Source organism: Carassius carassius, chromosome 45, assembly GCF_963082965.1.
Source record: "Carassius carassius chromosome 45, fCarCar2.1, whole genome shotgun sequence".
NCBI lineage: Eukaryota > Metazoa > Chordata > Actinopteri > Cypriniformes > Cyprinidae > Carassius > Carassius carassius.
Genome location: NC_081799.1, coordinates 18483819 through 18503666, shown reverse-complemented (window position 1 = coordinate 18503666; position 19848 = coordinate 18483819). Strand labels below are relative to the sequence as shown.

At 36.4% G+C, this 19848-nt stretch overlaps 2 protein-coding genes across 3 annotated transcripts; one reads left to right on the top strand and one right to left on the bottom strand.

Annotated features, from left to right (window-relative positions):
* Positions 1–1405: 1405 nt before the first annotated feature.
* Positions 1406–5582, bottom strand: nsun5 (NOP2/Sun RNA methyltransferase 5). The gene is made up of 10 exons (XM_059539585.1): positions 5337–5582; positions 4783–4902; positions 4529–4700; positions 4244–4352; positions 3939–4077; positions 3727–3842; positions 2686–2864; positions 2411–2612; positions 2179–2331; positions 1406–1657 (listed from the first exon to the last, which is right to left on the bottom strand). The coding sequence occupies exons 1-10, from the start codon at positions 5427–5429 to the stop codon at positions 1495–1497; spliced, it is 1446 nt and encodes a 481-aa protein (XP_059395568.1). The 5' UTR covers positions 5430–5582; the 3' UTR covers positions 1406–1494.
* Positions 5103–18084, top strand: LOC132127626 (receptor-interacting serine/threonine-protein kinase 4-like). Of its 2 annotated transcripts, none has more exons than XM_059539584.1 (9): positions 5103–5196; positions 7284–7655; positions 11361–11652; positions 13090–13238; positions 13364–13413; positions 14522–14680; positions 14955–15067; positions 15547–15790; positions 16326–18084. In XM_059539584.1, exons 2-9 carry the CDS (start codon positions 7474–7476, stop codon positions 17603–17605), a joined length of 2469 nt encoding a protein of 822 aa, XP_059395567.1. In that variant the 5' UTR covers positions 5103–5196; positions 7284–7473; the 3' UTR covers positions 17606–18084. The 2 variants fall into 2 exon arrangements, with proteins under 2 accessions (XP_059395567.1, XP_059395566.1); XM_059539583.1 differs by lacking the exon at positions 5103–5196 and adding an exon at positions 5624–5713.
* The last annotated feature ends 1764 nt before the right edge of the window (positions 18085–19848 follow it).

Here is a 19848-nt window from a genome sequence, read left to right as displayed (position 1 = left end):
CTAATATTAATTATACAGTCAGCACTTAACGCAAACATGTAGGCAAAGCCACATTTCTATAGCCATTGCATCTGCCATCAGTGTTTGTTTATTTGACTTTCTGGCATTGGATTTTTTGTTTTACTCATTCATTGCTCTGTGTGCCTTAGTGTGTTTTGCTTCTGGTTACATATTACGGATGATGTCAGATTTGTACTCTTGAGAAATGGATGCCTGTTCTTTCATAATAATGCATTTCTAGAGAATATGATCTCAACTTCAGTTATTTTTGATTACTGACTAAAGAGTCCAATTTCAAACTCGGTAGAAGTGCATACTTTGTGTTTGGAAACATTTGACTGAGTAATCAAATTAAATAAGTGCAAAAAATAACTAAAATGTGTGAATTTCAGGAGTATAGAGAATGCGGCATTTGCATTGATGAATGTTGGTTTAAAATAATTTTGCTCATTTAGATTTGATTTAACCTAGAGAGGCTTACATGCTATTTATTTAAATTTTCCTTTTCATTCTTTCCTATTTTAAATGTGCATGAAAACCATTACTGGAGTTTTGTATGAACCATCCCTGGCTTTGTATGAAATATATGGGTTGCGCATGCTTGTGATGTGTTTTAAAATAACAAGATATAGCGAATAGTCAAGCTGAGATTGAAAAGGCATGTCTTGGGATGTTGGGAAATGCAGTCAAGACATTATGTAGACCACCGATACCTGAAGATTTGAAGTCTTAACATGTTCTCAGGTCTGTTACATGACAGAGCTGTCTAATATTTGTTTTTTGTCAGTATACAATGTTGTATATCCACAAAACACTGGATTTAATTAGTACTTCAATGCACACATATGGAAGCACAAAAACACCATTAATTTTAGAGGTGTATTGTGTTTTTATTTGGTTTACCCTGAAAAATCCATTGAATTGGGGACAGCAGTTGTTTTTACAACGATGTAGCCATCTTAGTCCCCCTTTGCATGGATTTTCTCACGTGGGTCTTAATTTTGTAATTCATCACATTTTTGAAGTATCCTCATGCCCAGACTGATGCAAGGAGGCATGAGCCCAGGCTTTCCGTTTATTAGAAAGCCGTACCAAATACAAGCGAGACGTGTAGACTGTTGAGAAAATGAGATGTGTGTTGAGATGAGAGCCGGATTTCTCAAGCTGTGAATGTTTGAGCAGTTGTACCTAGTTGTATGTTTTTCAAACGTTGCTGTTAGTGAATGCTTAGTTTGTGCGTGAATGGAGTTCTGAATGAAGCGGCACACAGATTGTGTTGTGTCTGCATAAATGCTCTGATAATGACATGCTGGTTTCCAATAAAATGTAAAGTTGACTTGCTGTGGATCTTCATGACAAATAATTTATACATTTCGAAATTAAAATCTGAGATCTGACTCGACTATATCATTCATCACAGTTTAATAAAAGTAGGAGTCAGTTTTTCAGTGGTAATATAGCTGAGGAGAGATGATTTTCAAGTCCTCTAGAACTTCAGGATTCTTGCTTTTTCTGCTTCTTTCTGTTTCTCCTTTTCTTCTTTGAGACTGGATTTGTCGGTTGCTCATCTGCGGTCTCCATGTTCTTTTGTTTCTCTTCAGATAGATCAGATTGATGTGTGTCCTGCTTTTCCTCACCACCAGACTGCAATGTTGTGCTGTGACGATAATAAAACCATGTTAACTAGAAAAAAAATCTGATATTAAATTAATATTTCAAACAGTGTTATTTTCCAACAGTGATAATCAGAAATGTTTCTTGAAGGATCATGTGAGACTGGAGTAGCGATGGTGAAAGTTCACAAATATTTCACAATACTGCATTTATGATCAAATAAATGCAGCCTTAGAAAACATGGGTAAAAAAACAACAACTTTTTAACAACGGTGTACTTGTTCATTCATTGTCATGGTAATACTGCATAAAATTTATGCTGATATAATTGAAAACATTTTGCATCTTAACAGCAAGATTCTCATATCTAAAATGTATTTTTCTTCATGCAAAGTATTTTCTTTTAATTACTGGGTGAAATATGAGCTACATAATGGCAAATACATCTCTTCTTTTTTTTTCTTTAGTAGCATATCACAGGTTTACAAAAAAAAAAAAAAAAAAACGGTCTTCGAGATGTATAACTAGTCGTCTCACACACATAGTAGCAGTCATCAGACTTACATGACTAGGTTCTGTTCATCTTTGTGTGGGGGGTGTCTCTCCAGCATAGCCACAAAGAAGCCATGAGTGCGTGTTTTTGCTGTGCTGGCACGAAGGCACTCGGTGAAAGGCTCATGACCCCTCTCAGGCCAATTTGGAAGAAGATAAACTAGTCTACAAGCAAAAAAAAAAAAAAGTTTCAAATGATGACACAAATACTTACTTTGAAACAAATCTGAAACAAGTTTCTGACCTGAATGCAGGATGCTGCTGTAAGCCAGCTGACACAACCTCCTCGTTCTCCTGTGAGTGAATGGAGCAGGTGGAATAGACCACACGCTGTACCTGAGGGAACTGCAGCGCGTGGTTGAGACAGCGCAGCTGAAATGTAGCCAGTGCCTGCAGACGCCCCTCATCCTGTGGCTCTGAGACCTCATCCCGCAGACAAACCATCCCTGAGACAGACAAGCACACGTCTAAATCTAAAAGTACTGCTGATGCAATTATTCCTTTATACACAATAATAACCTGATCCACTGCAGGAGGGGTCCAGAAGGATATACTTGACTTCCTTGTACACTGAGCTCTGTGGATCTACTTTCAGAAAATCCTGATTGGCCAGCTGATGACATGTGACCCCGGCACGAAGGAGAAGAGTGCTCATGGTGGACAGACGTTTTGCATCAAGATCAAATGCAAATAATTTCCTGTTGTACATTTAATAAAATTAAAGTACAAAATATATTATGGAATTAAAATATATGAATATTGTACTGATGTATATATTAGTGTGTGTGTGTGTGTATTTATACATAAAATATATTAACAAAAAGTAAATATATTCAGATTAAAATTACATATACACATGCATTTTGTGTATGCATACATATAAATTCAGATTAATATTTTAATGAATGAATCTTATGTGTGTGTGGGTATATATATATATATATATATATATATATATATATATATATATATATATAATATATACAGATATATTAACATTATGTGATTTATTTTTGTTGTGGACCCCAAGAAGACTAGCTCGTTCACTTTGGTGACAGCTAATGGGAATCCATTTTACAATAAACAATATATGTGTGTGTGTGTGTGTGTGTGTGTGTGTGTGTGTGTGTATGAATACATTATAAACAAGTTAAGAAATTAAGATTAATTCACACATTCACACACATTATTCCTAATTTATATAAATTAGAAATAATGTGTGTGTATATACATATACACACACACACACATATATACACATATACATATACACACATATTTTAGGAATGCATCGATCTGATAATATATACATATATTAATTAATATATATATTAATGAATTAATCTTAATTTCTTAATTTGTTTATAATTAATTCATATACACACACATGCATACAAAAATGCATATATATTCACACATAAACACACAAATATATGTATATATTAATAAATTAGAAATAATTTATAATTTATTTATATTAAAATATAAAAATAAAAACACACATTTTTTATATTTATGTCCAGACCCTTATTCTTCAGTATCAGATATGAATTCAAATACCCTTTATTTTTCATTAAGGCAGCTAGATGGCTGGTTTTGTTCCCTGGAGCCGCACAAGCATCAATGACGTGGCTGCCAACCTGAGGGTTTAGGAGGAAAGCAGGAAGACAGCTGGCCTACAGAAACATTTAACACAAACAGAGAGCGAAATAACATGAGATTTGTCTGATTTCATGTTTTGCAAACTGTAGATAGGTAGTATCATGTTCTACCTTGTCCTGCAATATAATGTGTCCTGCTTTGTAAAGGAAGTGATCATGAAAGACAGTTTTTGCACTGAAAACTAGAAGATCTTGGAGATGAAGATCACACAGAAATGTCTTCCCAGACAGACGATCGAGATCCTCGAGCCTGGGATGATGAAATGGGAAATAACGGTTGAAAAAAGCTCTCATTGGATATGCAATGTTAAAGAAATAGTTCAAGCAACATCATTTACTTTCCATCATATCGTTTTAAAACTGGACGCTGGAGAAATTAATTGAATTAATGAACTGACATACAGAGAAAGACTTACCCACTTGCCATTCCTTGATATGAAAATCCCTCTCGTTTTAAATAGTCAATGACATCCTCAAGAGTGGTTTTGAGAGTGTTCACTCGCACATAGCGGGGAATCACATCATCTGAAGACACACAACAAAAAAAAAACTTCTCCAATAGCAGAATATGCAGTTGTCTAGATATCTAAGCCTATCTATCTATATACATTTCTACTATATAATATATAGTTGTTTTAATACAGAAAAACTGATATTATAAGTATAACATGCAATATACAAAGAATTGATATCTACATTACCCTGAGTCTGCTGGAAACTGGAGGGCAGCAGGTCTTGATTTCGACTGACTTTTCTCTTAATTTTGATTCTTGCCAGGGCAGCTTGTAGTCTGGAGCGATGCTTCAGCATCATCGTCTTCCAGGTACCTCCACATTTGACCCCGTGACCAATGAGAAGGTCATACACCAGCACCTGGGTTCCACACAATGACACACCTCAGACACAGACACAGACATGGGCTTTCACAGGTGAGGACTAGAGCACGGCGGTCTACCTTAGCTACATGGATCCTCAGTTTTGTTTCTTTCAGGAGCTTGGTGCTGTTGATGATCTCCTGCAGAACTGATGAGTATTTCTGTGTCTCACACACAAGGGCAAAGAGCTGCTTGATATTCTGATGAACAGACAAAAACAACATTTCAAACAAGTTTAAATGAGTGAGCTGTCTATCATAAAAAAAGATTTATTTTTTGAAGACATGACAGTCTACAGTCAGAGAGAGTGAAACAATCAATAACATTTACATTTTATTGTCATTTTTCTTAACAAAAAGTACGACTGTCGTGACGTCATTTCCCCTCGACCAACTATTTCTCCAAACAGTTTTATCACAAGTGTGCTTGGTTACCAGGAAGACAACAGTTTGCTCGATTAATGTGAATTATGAGACAGGTGTGAAGAAAATAAGGTACATATCATTTGTAAAACATATTATTTTAATGTACGCCACTTAAAATGTCAAATTAAGCCATATTTATTATGTAAACACCCAGTTACACCGCATGCGATTTAATTAAAGATGCCCGAGGTACACATATCAACACTTACTTGGAATTTACTCTCATAAACCAGAGTTTTCACTGCACCTTTTTTCTGCTCCACTTTCTCAAGAATCTCTGCCGCTTTCATGTAAAGTGCCATGATTCAAATAACACAGACGCTTTATACAGTAAGCTGAACACACTTAACTTTAAACAACTAATTTTCAACAAATCTACTACTGTTAACGAGTCAATTTCTCTTACTCTTGTGGAGCAGATACACTAACCACGTTTTCAAATTTGCCTGTTTAGTTTTTGCAACGTTTTTCGACAGTACAGAGCGTCTTACGATAACTGTAGTGTGGATGACTGTCCACTAGGGCGAGGCAGAGACATTAACAATCTATTCTGATAATTCATAAATGTGCTTGCTAACATATAAAGGTAAGATATTCTCGATTATGAACCATGCAGGTTTTCCTTTTTATTTTATTTAGATTTTAACCCCACCCAAATTCTCTTTCTCTCTCTCACACACACATATGAATTGCTAATTACTAAACTGATACACTTTTAATGCGTCCAGAACCACTGAAACCCATCGAGTCTCCTTGTGAACTATTGTCCTCAGTCACGTGTTAATGATCCTGTCTCTGCATCCACTTTGATTCCTTTTGAAGACAATGTAACAGCCATTGACATCTCTAGTGAGTTTCACTTTAAACTTATCATATGAAATAACTGTTAGAAAAAAATACATTTCAAGTTTGCCTGTGTGTTTTGTCTCATAAATTATAATACATTAGGTTTTAATACAGTGACATGGAGCTCATACGCCTCAATGTTAATCAGAGGCCCACAAAATATGCAATTTGATGCAGATGTTGTCATTTATATGGCCTAAAAGTAAAATTCGCATTAAATCAAAGTGATAGAATTGTATAGTGTGGCATAATAATTACTTATATAATATTCATATAAATATCAGCAGTTGTCACTCACAATAATATCTCTTCATAAGATAGTAATATTTAAATGCTAAGTTTTATGATCGAGGCTCTGTAGTTTTAATTAAAATGCAATACCATGATGACTGAGACTGAGAGATTTACAAATAAAATGCACTTTATATATCATGTCATAGCAAAAAGAAAGATGAAATGTGTAGAATAATACTAAAATGCATTTTTCTTACTTAAAAGTATGAACTATGAATCAGATGGCAGAATGTAGTAGATTTTGCAGCATTGTTTTGATCATGTTGATAATTTAGAGGCTTTTCAAAATTCATGTATCAAATATGATACAGTAGGCCTAATATGGCAAACATTCCAATGGGTTAAAAATGACAGAAATACCACCTACATGGCTTTTTAAAAACCTAAAGGGAAAGATTTACAATTTAAGATTAATTACCTTACTTATAATCCACTGAGTCATAATGAATCAAAAAAATGTGTGCAGTGTGACTCTCTTTTATGTGTGAGAACGTTGCGATTTTTGAAGGTCTGGTGGATGTAAACTCAATCAGGTCAGTGTAAAATGAGTTAATGTTACCCTGAAGATACTATGTGTAGATTAACCTAAATTGAGTTCATGCATGCTTGAGCCTTTGGCTAAAATAACCTTGTCTATGAAGGGGTTAGATGATTTCTTACATTCCACATGACTCATTTTAGCCGTATCACATAACCAGGACATTGTTTAGTAATACTAGAGAACTTGTATATTTCTCCAGGGGGTTAAGAGACGAATTTAACATTCTTGTGATCTCAGGTTATAAAGGTGTTGGGTGATAACCAGCATTCCTTAAGCTTGGAGAAGCATGTCAAATACAGTTCCCAGGCTTCATGAGCAGAAATTTGAGAAGTTTGTAACTTCTAGCACTGTATTAGATGCAGTGAAGTTGAAACAGTGCTTATGGGTGTCACCAGTGCCCTTTAGCTTATAAACAGGTACATGTGTCATAAGACTAGACTGGCCAATTGACTCTTTGCCACTTTGTGTGTTCCAGGCTCAGGAAATGATGTCATTAGACTCCTCCCACCCCTCACCTGAACAGAGGGGTAGGGCCAGACTGAAGCCATCTGTACAGACAGGAAAAAACAAGGAACCATTCACAACCTGTTTGTCTTTGACGGAAAACCTTTTTATGTGAAAAAGAGAGTCCAGATTGCACAGGATCGTATCAAACTGCTTGAAAAATGGACGTCCCAGAAAATTCCCCAGGGATTATGGGACTTCTAAAAAATTTTGACGCTTCAGAGTTTGGGAGTTGGGAAAAGATTGGCTCCGGCGGCTTCGGACAAGTGTACAAAGTACGACATATGCAATGGAAAACATGGTTGGCGATCAAGTGCCCTCCTAGCCTTCATTCAGATGAAAAGTAAGTTTCGTTTTTTGAGTGTTTTACATTTTTAGACTTCTTGGAAGCGTGCTTAAAGTAGCTGTGTGTATGTGTATGAATGAGTGTGTGTGGTTGTTAACCAAAATCATCTGAAGGGCAAGTGAAAGTGTGTTTTTGCAATATGAAATCCATAGTTTAATTACATCGAACTGGAGATATGCTTTAACATCAGTCTGTTTTGATATTAATTGATTTCCATTGGTTTGTTTATCCATTAGTTATTTTAAATGATATACAGTATTCCAAAAAAACTTTTTTGTCCATGTGCATGTATTTGAGGCAATGTGAAGGTTCATGTGTGTCTATTCTGTTCACATTAATATTTGTTATGTTGGCATGCAAAAAGACGCTACCCCTCAACGTGTTGTGTCAGGAAACAATAATATACTGCCTCGAGCTATGATTATGACCCCCGCCTCACCAAATATACATACAAACACATTAAGACACCATGAATATGGCTCCACATCTGTCTTAAGACTTCCATTTACACTACATCCATTTTCCAGTATAGCTGTCTTGACATGATAAGGAGTGGCTGTATGTGAGCTTTGTTTCCAAGTAACCTTCCATACATAAGAATTACCCAGACCTTTGGTATGCACGCAGATGTTGCAGTTACACGCATAACATTTTACGTCTGGTTATATGTATAGAGGATGAAATAAATATACAGTATTTCATATTTTATTCTTATTATTAGAATTTATTAATTTATTTACAGTGAATTTATATACAGTGAATTTGTGGTAAATGGGGCCAATTATTTATACAGTGATTTAAAAATTGAACAGCCATTACTCCAGTCTTCAGTGTCACATGAACTTTTGGAAATCATTCTAATAAGCTGATTTGGTGCTTGAGAAATATTTATTATTTACTTTGTTGAAAACACTTGTGCAGGGTAATATTTATGTGGAAATCATCTCAGGATTCTCTGATGAATAGAAAGAACGGCATTTATTTGAAACTTTTTTTTTTAATGTTCAAGTCTTCCCTCATTTAATATTTCAATGTACTAATTTCTTTGAGAGAAAAAAAAAGAAAAATCTAACTGACCACACACTTTTGAATGCCAGAGTGTGTATATGCATGCAGATACATAAATACATTCCCCAAATATTTTCATTACGAACAGCTACATTTATGTATATTACATTTTCCATTCTTCCTCATTGCACATCATATCAAGTCTTTATGTAAGTCTGCTGTGGATGATGCTGGGGCACACACTAATGCTATATAAAGCTCTTTCTGAAACCATCTGCATGAAAATACCAATATTTAGACTGCTTATTATGATAGTTATTTTAGTTAAGACTATGAATTGCACCTCTAGCATGACCTAGCATGTGATAAATGATTTCCTTTAGGCATAAATCATTCAGTAGCCTTGAATAAGCATGAATACAGGTGCATACAGTGTGTTATGCATTTCTTTGGGACTCCTCTAGCCCTATAACTAGAACAGGGAGTATTGATATGTAGCACTTTGATGTGTTATATGAGAATTACTTTGACAAAGGGATGCGTCAACAGGTCGTTAATGCTGGAAGATTTGATCAGTCATGGTTATCAAGGTTGCATCAGCTGTAATCTAACACGTCCTCCTGCAAAACCTGATTTTGAAATCTTTATGCGGATGTCACTTTGCGTCATCAAGCTTGAGAAGGAAAAAAAAACAAAAAGAATCCTATAAATGTTCCATGTGACCCTCAGCACCACAACAGGCTATCAGCACCTGAGATCTGATGGTACAAGAATTCTAATTTGCCTCCTCCATCTAAACAGGGAACAGACTTAAAAGCAGGCTTTGTCCTCCTGTGCTCCATCAGGCCTCCGCTTTAGCAGAGTTGCCGAACCAGTCGAACTGGATCAGGTCTTTTTTTTAAAGAAAAGAACGGCTTTTGTTGAGGTCAGAAGGCTGGCAGAACAGAACAGTGCAAGGCAGTAGAATGGCTAGTTTTAAACGTTTACCTTCCATCTCACTTATCCTACTTCTCCTACCAGACTTTATAAGGAATTATGTTTTCCCTCAGCCTTCTTAAAGCTAATTTATATCAACACTATGTGAATGAAAATGACATTATTCACTCATTGTTTAATATATTTATTTGTTTGCTTGTTTAGAGTTATGCTTTCCCTCAGACATTTTAAAGCAACTGTTTTTAAGTCGAAAATATAAACTCTAAACTTCGTTCACACCAAGAACGAAAACTATAAAGATAACTATAAAGATAACGATATTAGCGTCCACACCAGCGAACGATATTGTTTTTTTATTCTAAGAGCACGTGTCTTCTCTCGAGCTCATTACAGCAGGATTGATTCTGATTGGCTGTCAATGTTTTTTTCGTTCAGCAGGAAAAAAAAAGTTCTGAAAGTGATTCCAAAGATATCGTTTCTTTGTGCATTTATCGTTATAGTTGTAGTGTGGACTCTGCTATTCTTTAATATTGAGAATGATTTTTGAACAATATATTTATCGTTGTCTTTATAGTTATCGTGCTTGGTGTGAACGGGCCTTAAGTGTATTTTTAAATGGATTTTCTGTGTGAACATTAGGTATATTAATATGAAATTATTTATTAATTTATTGTTTATTTTATGATTTCTTTTAAAAAGGTATACGTTACCTTAATCTTCCTAAAAATCATTTAAATAAAAAATATCAGCATTATGAAAAGGAAATAAATAATTAATTTATTGTTTAATTTAAAATACATTTGGGTATATTTTTAATTTATTATGAGTTTTGCTGTCCCTGTGTATTTTTTTTCTATGACAACAGTAAGTATATGAAAATGTATATGCATTTATATGAAATATATTCATATTAAATAAATGCAATAATACACATGGAAAGCTTAGCTCTTAATAAATAAAAAATATACCCTTAAATGTATCTAAAAATAATTATTTTTAAATGCATTTAAAGTTTTTTTTTTTTTTTTATGTGAACCGTATGTTGAAATCAAATTATTTACTTATTGTTTTTGAATACATTTTATTGACTTTTTGGAAAGATTTTATTGAAAAAAAAAGTTTTTGTGTAATATCTGTGCTTGCTTTCTTGAGTTAGATGATTGAGAGACCTTTTGGCCTTTTCTTGGTGCTGTTAAGTAAGCAAACTGATTGTAAACTCTTTAAGATGTCCTTAATAAGTCCATTTTTAAAATATATGATCTACATGACTTACTAATAAAAGGAGTTGTGTAACAAAGTACAAAAGAGCCATTTATACAACCGCACATCTATCAGTGTTAAATACTGTAATGTAATTAAAAAGATGATGGCAGATAAATATACTGTAAACAGTATTGTGAAAAACCTATTTGTGTGTGTATGAATGCTGGTTCAGATGCCCCGTTTATATCTCGGAAAATTCATTTAGCCCATAGCTAAAAAACATTGTGTTATTGTTCATAAAATTCTTCCAGATAATATGAATGAGTCAGCTTGTGCTCAGGTCCAACGGGTTTTAGCACCTTCCCTTGTTGTTTGTATTAAAGCGTCTTGCTGTGATTTCTTTATGATTTTTTTTAATTAATGGGGTGTGTTGCTAGTTATCCAGCTAAGATCCAGCTGGATCCCTTCCATGATCAGACATTCCTTACAAAATAAATGGCATTTACATTCCACGACAGGTCTGACTTTGAACTGATTAGTTTTTTTGTCATTTAGGGAGCGTGCTGAACTTTTAGAGGAGGCCAAAAAGATGGAGGCGGCCAAGTTCCGCTACATCCTCCCCGTATACGGCATCTGCAGCGATCCGCAGGGACTGGTGATGGAATACATGGAGACAGGCTCTCTGGAAACTCTGCTGGCCTCGGAGCCGCTGCCCTGGGAGCTGCGTTTCCGTATCATCCACGAGACGGCGGTGGGGATGAACTTCCTGCACTGCATGAACCCGCCCCTCCTTCATCTCGACCTCAAACCTGCTAACATCCTGCTGGACGCGCACTACCACATCAAGGTAAGCCGGAGCGAGCCACGTCTGGTCATGACGAGGCCTTGACTCCTTTTGCTGTAAAGGTGGTGGCCTTATTGCTCATGTTTTGGAACTTCCAAGGAATCGATCACAGCTGATTCAATGCATTAAAGCTTCAGTAGAAGTGATTCATCACTGCCTAAATAAACTGCACTGCATTGATGCAGCGATTACAAATAAAAATAAAAGTTTTTGTTTACATAATATATGTGTGTTTACTGTGTATATTTATTATGTATATATAAATACACACATGTATATATTTAAGAAAAATGTAATGTTTATATTTTAAATATATTTATGTATAAATTATATGAATATAAATATATACATGTAAATATATTCAAAATATATACTGCATGTGTATTTATATATACATAATAAATATACACAGTACACACACATATATTATATTACACACATATATACTTTTATTCTGGATGCGATTAATTGTGATTAATTGTTTGACAGCACTACAATTCATTCACTAAATGGATAAATTGTTTTAAATTAATTAATTTGTATTAATTTGTTTATTTGTTTATTAAGATTTAAGATGAACACCTTTGATAAAAAGATTTTAAGTTAGTATTTTACAACACATTTCTCTGTTGTTGGATTATGGTCACATGCAGGTAAACAAATCAAATATTTCATCTCTTTTAGCGTTTTTGAAAATGTTTTATTTTAATTGTACATTTTTTTTTAATTTTAATTATATTAGTAGATTTTCATCAGTGAACCCCTTGTGTTTTTACAAACCCCAATTTGGGAAACACTGTTTTAAAAGGTTATAAATTACCTTAAAGGAATGATTATGGTGTAAAAAAATAAACAGCTACATTTTGATTTACATGTCTACATTATGCGTTTCATGTTCATGAAAACATCCTGTCAGCTTGAAGGATTTTAATCCTAATCCTGCGCTGACGAGCGAACAACAGTTTTAATCTCGGTTGTGTCAGATCATCTATGGGGGAAAATTCATAAGGATTTCAAAAGTGACGGGGGGGAAGGGCACACCTATCATTTTCTTTTCACGGTCCCCACATACCTTTCCAGAAAATTCCCTGAGGGTTGAAAAGCTTTCCCATGCTTTATCCCATTTATATCCAGCTTTCCCATAGATGAGTAAGCAGGTGTCACGAGGGATGGGTGGGAATCGTCGTGTCGGATTGAAAAGGCTAGATGTAAACACGCATCCCAGACCAGTCTGAACAAGCTAAAGCTAGGCAGCGTTAATGAAGGGCTGGCACACACACGCCTACATATGCTTACAAAATCAAGGCTTCGCCACCTAGTAGAGCACTTGTAGGCGACTTTCTGGAAAATTCGCAGTAAATAACACTTACAGAAAACCTAATCTGATTTAAAATGTGAAGTCTAAAAACTAAACCGAATTCATTGTGTTCTTCCTTTTAGATTTCTGACTTCGGCCTGGCAAGGTGGAACGGCTTTGCCAGGAATGATGATATGAGCCGCGATGGGTTTTGTGGCACCATCGCCTACCTTCCTCCAGAGAGAATCATAGAAAAAGACAGAATCTCTGACGTTAAACACGATGTGTACAGGTCAGCCATTTTGAATTGTTGTCATTGTGTGAAATTGTAAATGAAATACGAGATCAGCTTCTGTTTGTCAAAACCACCTTTTAATGGTTGAGTCAGTGTTGTCTAACACATGTGTTCCTTCACAGTTTTTCGATTGTTATCTGGGGAATCCTCACTCAGAAGAAGCCATATCAAGGTAAGTCATAAAATCGGTCTCTTAAAGGTTTTTTTTTTTGAGATTGTGTGGAAGCCTTATTATTGTTTATCTTTACTATGGGCGGCATCAGATCCCGTAAACATGGATTTTTGGCATTCATTTCAATCTGACTGGCTCTCCGTGAGGGAGTGTCTGTGTGTTTATCTGGTTGTGATTTCCGGGTAAATCTAGAAGGGAAGAGAAAAATATGACTTTTTTTCTGTAACCAGCAATTACAAGAATTCCGTGTGAAAAATTGAAACAAAAAAGTTTTGAAAATAGAGGCAGAATTGTTGTGTTTGGCAGCCGTGAATGGAATCATTTGGCTGCCAAACAACTCTTTCCAAAAGGAAAATAAATAGTATCCTGATTTACAATGAAAGTTGAAATCACAGGATATGAAATTAGGAGCCTCTGAGAGAACTGTTGATTTCTTTTTACTGGTCTAATGAAAACAATATCTATAGGATATTGTCAAAAATGTATGTAAACATAAAAAAAAAAGTTTGCTTATGTTAATCCCCCACTCCATGTTTATTAGTATATTATATTAGTATAAAAATAACAATATATTATTTAAATTTAATTTAAATTGCAGTACTTACACATCACTGTAGAATTAATTGTACTGCTTTTAATTTATGATCGTCGGAAATAAAACAAAACATTGTGTCAAGCATTACAATAATATAAAATAACAAAAGAAATCAAATGTTTTAGATCTGCTTAAAATGAGAATTTAAGGGAAATGTACTACAAACAGTTTTGAGTTGTATTTTTTTAGTAATACAAAATCGTTTTTCTGTTGATTTTTGTGGTGAAGGCAAGTTTATTTATATAGCACATTTCATATATAATGGTAATTTAAAGTGCTCTACATAAAAATAATTAAAATGATCATCAAAATAATCACAACAATAAAAGTAAAGAATAAAAATTTTGAAATTATTTGAAAATTGAAAATGGATTAAAACCGTGAAGAATGAAAGAGGATGATACATAAAATACAGTGGCATCAGTTCTTTGAGTGAAATATAACTTTAGTGTGTCACTTATTTTCTGTTGCGTGGCAAAAAACTAATGTTTTTATTTGCTGTCTGTTTCATAGGAGACAATAACATCCTGCAGATAATGGTGAAGGTGGTGAAGGGCGTTCGTCCAGATCTCAGCATTATTCCTCGCAGTCGTCCTCAGGCCTGCTCAGGCTTCCTGTCCCTAATGCAGAAATGCTGGGCACATTCCCCGGAAGCCAGACCCAATTTTCAAGGTGAGTGTCTCTCACTTCGACCACACCAGTGATGAACCTGCTGAGTCACAGGAGCCAGAGTTGCATTGCAACAGTGACATGACCAAATATGCCAGGCAACCAGACCAATAAACTGCCATGAAACAATGTGCCATTCCTGTTCTTCAATCCATTTTTATAGTAAATAGGTTTTGTAATTTCAGGAAAAAATTCTATAAAGAGGTATACCAGACTTTCCTTAAAAAAAAAGTTCACTATCATTGTTCATTGAAACATTGTTCCCGTTCTCCTACAGAGATCACTTCAGAGGCTGAGGAGTTGTGCACCAAACCTCATGACGAGTCCAGAGCTTCCGTTTCTTCAGAAACAGACTCTACCCCTTGTCCTGCCCCAGCCTCCAGTGAACAGGTAATATCAGATGCATAAATTTAAATGTGTCCTACGTAAAGCAGTGTTTCCAGCAAGCTATGTTCATATGAGTCATCTAGATTGACCTCCGATGAGGTTTAAACTTCCTGTCCCCAAGTTATTAGGCAACTCTTTGGTATTTGTTTGTTTTAGTCTTAAGTACATAGTGTAAATGTTTTACCAAGATGACAGTCTTTCATCAGAGACAGAGAATGCCACCAAACTGCATTGCTTTAGCAGAACCCCTTTGTTATTTTCTGTGAGCATATAAAACAGTTTATTTTAGGAAGAATACAATGTTCTTCATTTGTCAAATGTTGTGTATTTGGATTAACTGTTTGTATCTACAGTGATGTATTCATTTATAATTCATGTGGCTCCCTCCATTGTTTCTAAAATAAGAAAACATTGTTGCTAATCTTCATTGTTGATGAATTGTTCTCTTACAAAGAATCTGTTCTCCTTTTCTTCACATACAGAATAACAACCAAAAGCCGATGAGGCCGAAGTCAGCCATGTTACCTGAGAAAGACTACAGCCTGTCTGAGCTGCTGTGTCAGATTGACTCCGGCTTGTCTCGCAGTTTTAGCAATGTCGAGGAAGAGTCCCTTGAGAGCAAAGACAACACCAGCAAGAGACTGTCAGGAATCTCCTCCGTGGACTCAGCTTTTTCATCCCAAGGCTCGATTACATTGTCCTTTGAAAAAGAAAGTGCTGTGAATGGTAAGAGAAAAGCCACAGTAGCATCTGGAATTTTTTTTTTGTAGGGTATTTAATTTATTTATTTTGTGTTGTTGTTTGTTTTGCTTTTTTCTGTGTTTAGTTTATTTCATTATTTTCTTTTACTTTTTAGTTGTTTGTTTGTTTTATTTGATATTTTTGTTTTGCTTTTTTATTTTGTTTGAGATTTGTTTGTTATTTGTTTTGTGTTGCTTTTTGCTTTTTATTTTATTTGTTTTGTTTATTTTGTTATTTTCTTTTTCCTTTCAGATGTTTGGTTTTATTTATTTTTGTTTTTTATTTTATTTGTTTTTTTATTTTCTTTGAGTTTGTTTTATTTGTTTTGAGTTGTTTGTTTTTGATTCGTTTTTTTCATTTTGTTATTTGTTTTGGATTTGATTCTGCAAATATTATTGATCGTCAGAGATTTGCTGAGCAAAAACTTGATGAATCTGATAATCCTAAAAGTCTAATCAGTGTGCCATAAAATTCTTTGTACTCAATTTATTATTCTTCACTGTGTTTATGTACTACTTAGACTCCGGTGAGTTACAGAAGAAGAAGCTTTGTGAAGCCATTCGTACTGAGGACATTGCCAAGCTGATGAAGATCCTCCAACCACAAGATGTTGACTTGCTTTTGGAGGGCGGCAACAACCTGCTCCACTTCGCAGTGAGTCTGGCCAATGAGGAAGCGGTTAAGTTTCTGCTACTTAGTAACTGCAACCCAAATTTACCCAATATTCACGGAGCCACGCCCCTCCACCTGGCCGCCGAAAAGCGACTGAAAGGAGTGTCTGAGATTCTGCTGAGCCGCAAGACAACAAATGTCAATGCTAAGGATGAGGACCAGTACACACCTCTACACTTCGCAGCCCAGAACGGTGATGAAGCCCTGTCCCGTTTACTTCTTGATCGCTGTGCTTTCATTAACGAAACAGACGCTCAGGGACGCACGCCGACACATATCGCCTGCCACCATGGACAGGAGAATGTGGTGAGGGTCTTGCTAAGTCGTGGAGCTGACGTCCATGTGAAAGGTAAAGATGACTGGACGGCGCTACATCTGGCTGCCTGGAAAGGCCATTTGGGAATTGTGAAGCTCCTGGTTAAGCAGGCAGGTGCTGATGTTGATGGCCAGACATCGGATGGGCGCACTCCGCTCCATCTGGCATCTCAAAGGGGCCAGTACCGGGTGGCACGGATCCTGGTGGAGCTCGGCGCTAATGTGCATCTCACCTCTGATGGCCACACTCCTCTTCATGTGGCTGCGGAAACCGGCCACACCAGCACTTCAAGGTTGCTTGTGAAACACGGTGCCGATATCCACAGCCGGACGGCCAACGGCTGCACCGCCTTGCACCTGGCCGCGCAGAAAGGCCACCTACCAACGGTAAAAATGCTTCTGACGGAGGGTGCTGACCCTGAGAGCGCCAACCACGGCCTTCGCACGGCAAGTCACCTGGCTGCCGAGAGCGGCTACTGTGAGGTCCTCAAAGAGCTCCTGCAGAGCTGCCCCGATGTCGCCAACGCTCAAGACCGGAATGGATTCACTCCGCTTCACCTGGCTGTACGCGGTGGCTACAAAGATGCCATTTGTGTCCTGCTCGAACGTGGAGCCGATTCAGCACCACTGTCTCCACAGCCCATCGGAGAACATTCGCTAGACTACACATCAGAATCGGAGCCGGAGAGCCCGAATCCTCTCACTCCAACAAAACTCCAGAGGAAAGTGGTTGTTCTGAAACTCACCACCCACAAAAACACTGACAACACACTGATCCCTGTAGACTCTCCCTGTGAATCGGCACTTTGTTGAGGATCCTTCTGGGCTTTGACCTCATGGACTTCAGGAACCCTTGCAAATATGCTCATAGACACTTTCTCTTTTTATAATTCCTACATTGATACAGGACTTATCCATTGGGATTTAATGTACATATTGTAAGTACTAATTTTTCAAAATATTGACCAATATTTCCTCCAGGGTTTGGACTCTCATTGTCTTTCCTCATTAATAATAGTTATTTTGTGATTGGAAATGCATTTGTGTGTGTGTATAAATATATATATAGGTACTGTAGATGGAGCCTGGATATTGTACTTCATTTCACTTCACTTTTTTGATGTATGTCTTTGATTTCATTGTTTTCTTCTTCTTGTTGTTACCAGAGTGCAGTGGTGATTGACGCTGTGCAAGCCAGCCCATAATTGTTTAGACATTTCTGTTGTAGCAAATCATTAGAATAAGCTTACCCTATTTTAGCTTAATATTGCACTTCATAGCTATAATTTAAATTATATAATTAAAATGGTTTAATCAAAAAGCGATGTGCATTTATAGGGCCATTTGGCTTGTTCCATGGGAATGTGCCCTCTGGAGGATCACAGGTGTGGGTAGACGCATGGAGGGAGGGCTGTATCCCATGTACCCTCATGTTCAGGCCAATGGCTCATTCCTAAGACCACTTTATCTTTTCATCGTTCTGTAAAACCACTGCGCCGAGCCATGTTTTATGCCAAGGGGGTGTAGCCGTCATTACCCTTCACTGTCTGGAACAGACAGCCTCTTAATTGCTAGGTCTTTAAACTGCTGTTGAACGCTGGGTCTTTTGGATGTGATTCTATGTTGTTGTTGTTAGCATCCACACATCTGCATCTGTATAAACTAAATCTTCTGTAGCAAACCAGTTAGCAATCCAACACCAACACCTTTTTTTTTTTAGGTTTTACCTTGACTTTTGTAATAAATTGATAAAGCTGCCTTGTCATTTCCCTTTTGTACACAAAAAAAGGTTTCTCTCATTTATCCATAGTGTTTGCACACTTTTATATTTTGCACACTTTTATATTTGATGGAAAAATAAAGTGCATCACATATATGAAATATCAGTTGTCTGTTGTTGAATTTTTGGCTGTGAATGTTGATATTTTTCAGTCTGTCAGAATTATCTTCTCTTTCCCAAACCTCCTAAATTGTGACCTATATTTGAATTGGCTAGATGTGCTCCATAAATATAATTAAAACCGAAAAAATAGACTTGTTTTATTGTCAGGAATTCTGCAACGTCCATCGCAGGAAAAACAACAGACCTAAAACAATGGCGTACTGTTCATAAGTGTCTGCCACCACCTCATTATCTTAAAAAGACAGCGGCGGAGCCACGATATGGAGCCTCTTCCACTTTTTTCCTCAAAACTGGTATGACCCGTCTGTCAGGCTGTGAGATGATGGTGTTTCAAAGTGCAGCGACAGGTTTGAGCGTGCACGCGTACACACGCGGACATGTACAAACATCACTCACTCAGCGGCGCAGAGCAGAAGCAGTGCTTGCGAAAAGCTGACAAATTCACTGATTTATGAGCTGCTGTCAGACATACGCGGCACACACTCAAAGTTGTACTCTGTTGATCTCATGGAAAGTTACTCATTGACTAGCTCTGCCACCAGGAAAGAGCTGAATAGTTATTGTTTTCCTAATCTATTTCTGCTACCGTTTGTGGCCCAGGTCGCATTTGTTGCATAAAACGTTTCAGTCTTTTCAGTTGAAGGTCAAGATATGTCGTTAGATTTAAGTATTAGAAAAGATTAAAACTGTATAACATAAGACTTAATTGCAATTTGAACATCATCTGGTGGTTATGAGAATCAGTATAACGCGATGATTCAACAGAAAGTATGAAATTCAATTCAAGTATGAAAAGCAAATTGTTAAAACAAGCTTCTGAAATAGGTGATGTCAGGGTGAGTAATAGACTGTGACGCCTTGAACATACAGGTGTTTCCTTGAGGATGTCTTGAGGGCAAGATCTGACTTGAACTGCATTCTTCTTCCTTGACCTTGAATACACAAATGAATCAAGCCGATGTTCTCCTCTCCAATGCCCCACCTTGTGGAGAAATAGAAGTCAATGTGCAACTTCATGAGAACATTCTGGTTTGTAGTTTATGCATTTTGAAATATGCATCCCTGTGGGATTATTTCTAAGTTTATTTTTTGTCAAAATAAGATGCTATTTGTTGTAATAATCGATAACTAGTCTAATTTAATGGCAAGATCT

Coding starts and splice junctions, on each gene's coding strand:
- nsun5 (XM_059539585.1), bottom strand. CDS start 5,429: ATGGCACTTTACATGAAAGCGGCAGAGATTCTTGAGAAAGTGGAGCAG. Junction 2,613..2,685: donor CCCCTCCTGCAGTGGATCAG/GTTATTATTGTG, acceptor TGTCTGTCTCAG/GGATGGTTTGTCTGCGGGAT. Junction 2,332..2,410: donor CAGCAGCATCCTGCATTCAG/GTCAGAAACTTG, acceptor TTTTGCTTGTAG/ACTAGTTTATCTTCTTCCAA.
- LOC132127626 (XM_059539584.1), top strand. CDS start 7,474: ATGGACGTCCCAGAAAATTCCCCAGGGATTATGGGACTTCTAAAAAAT. Junction 11,653..13,089: donor ACGCGCACTACCACATCAAG/GTAAGCCGGAGC, acceptor TCTTCCTTTTAG/ATTTCTGACTTCGGCCTGGC. Junction 13,414..14,521: donor TCAGAAGAAGCCATATCAAG/GTAAGTCATAAA, acceptor TCTGTTTCATAG/GAGACAATAACATCCTGCAG.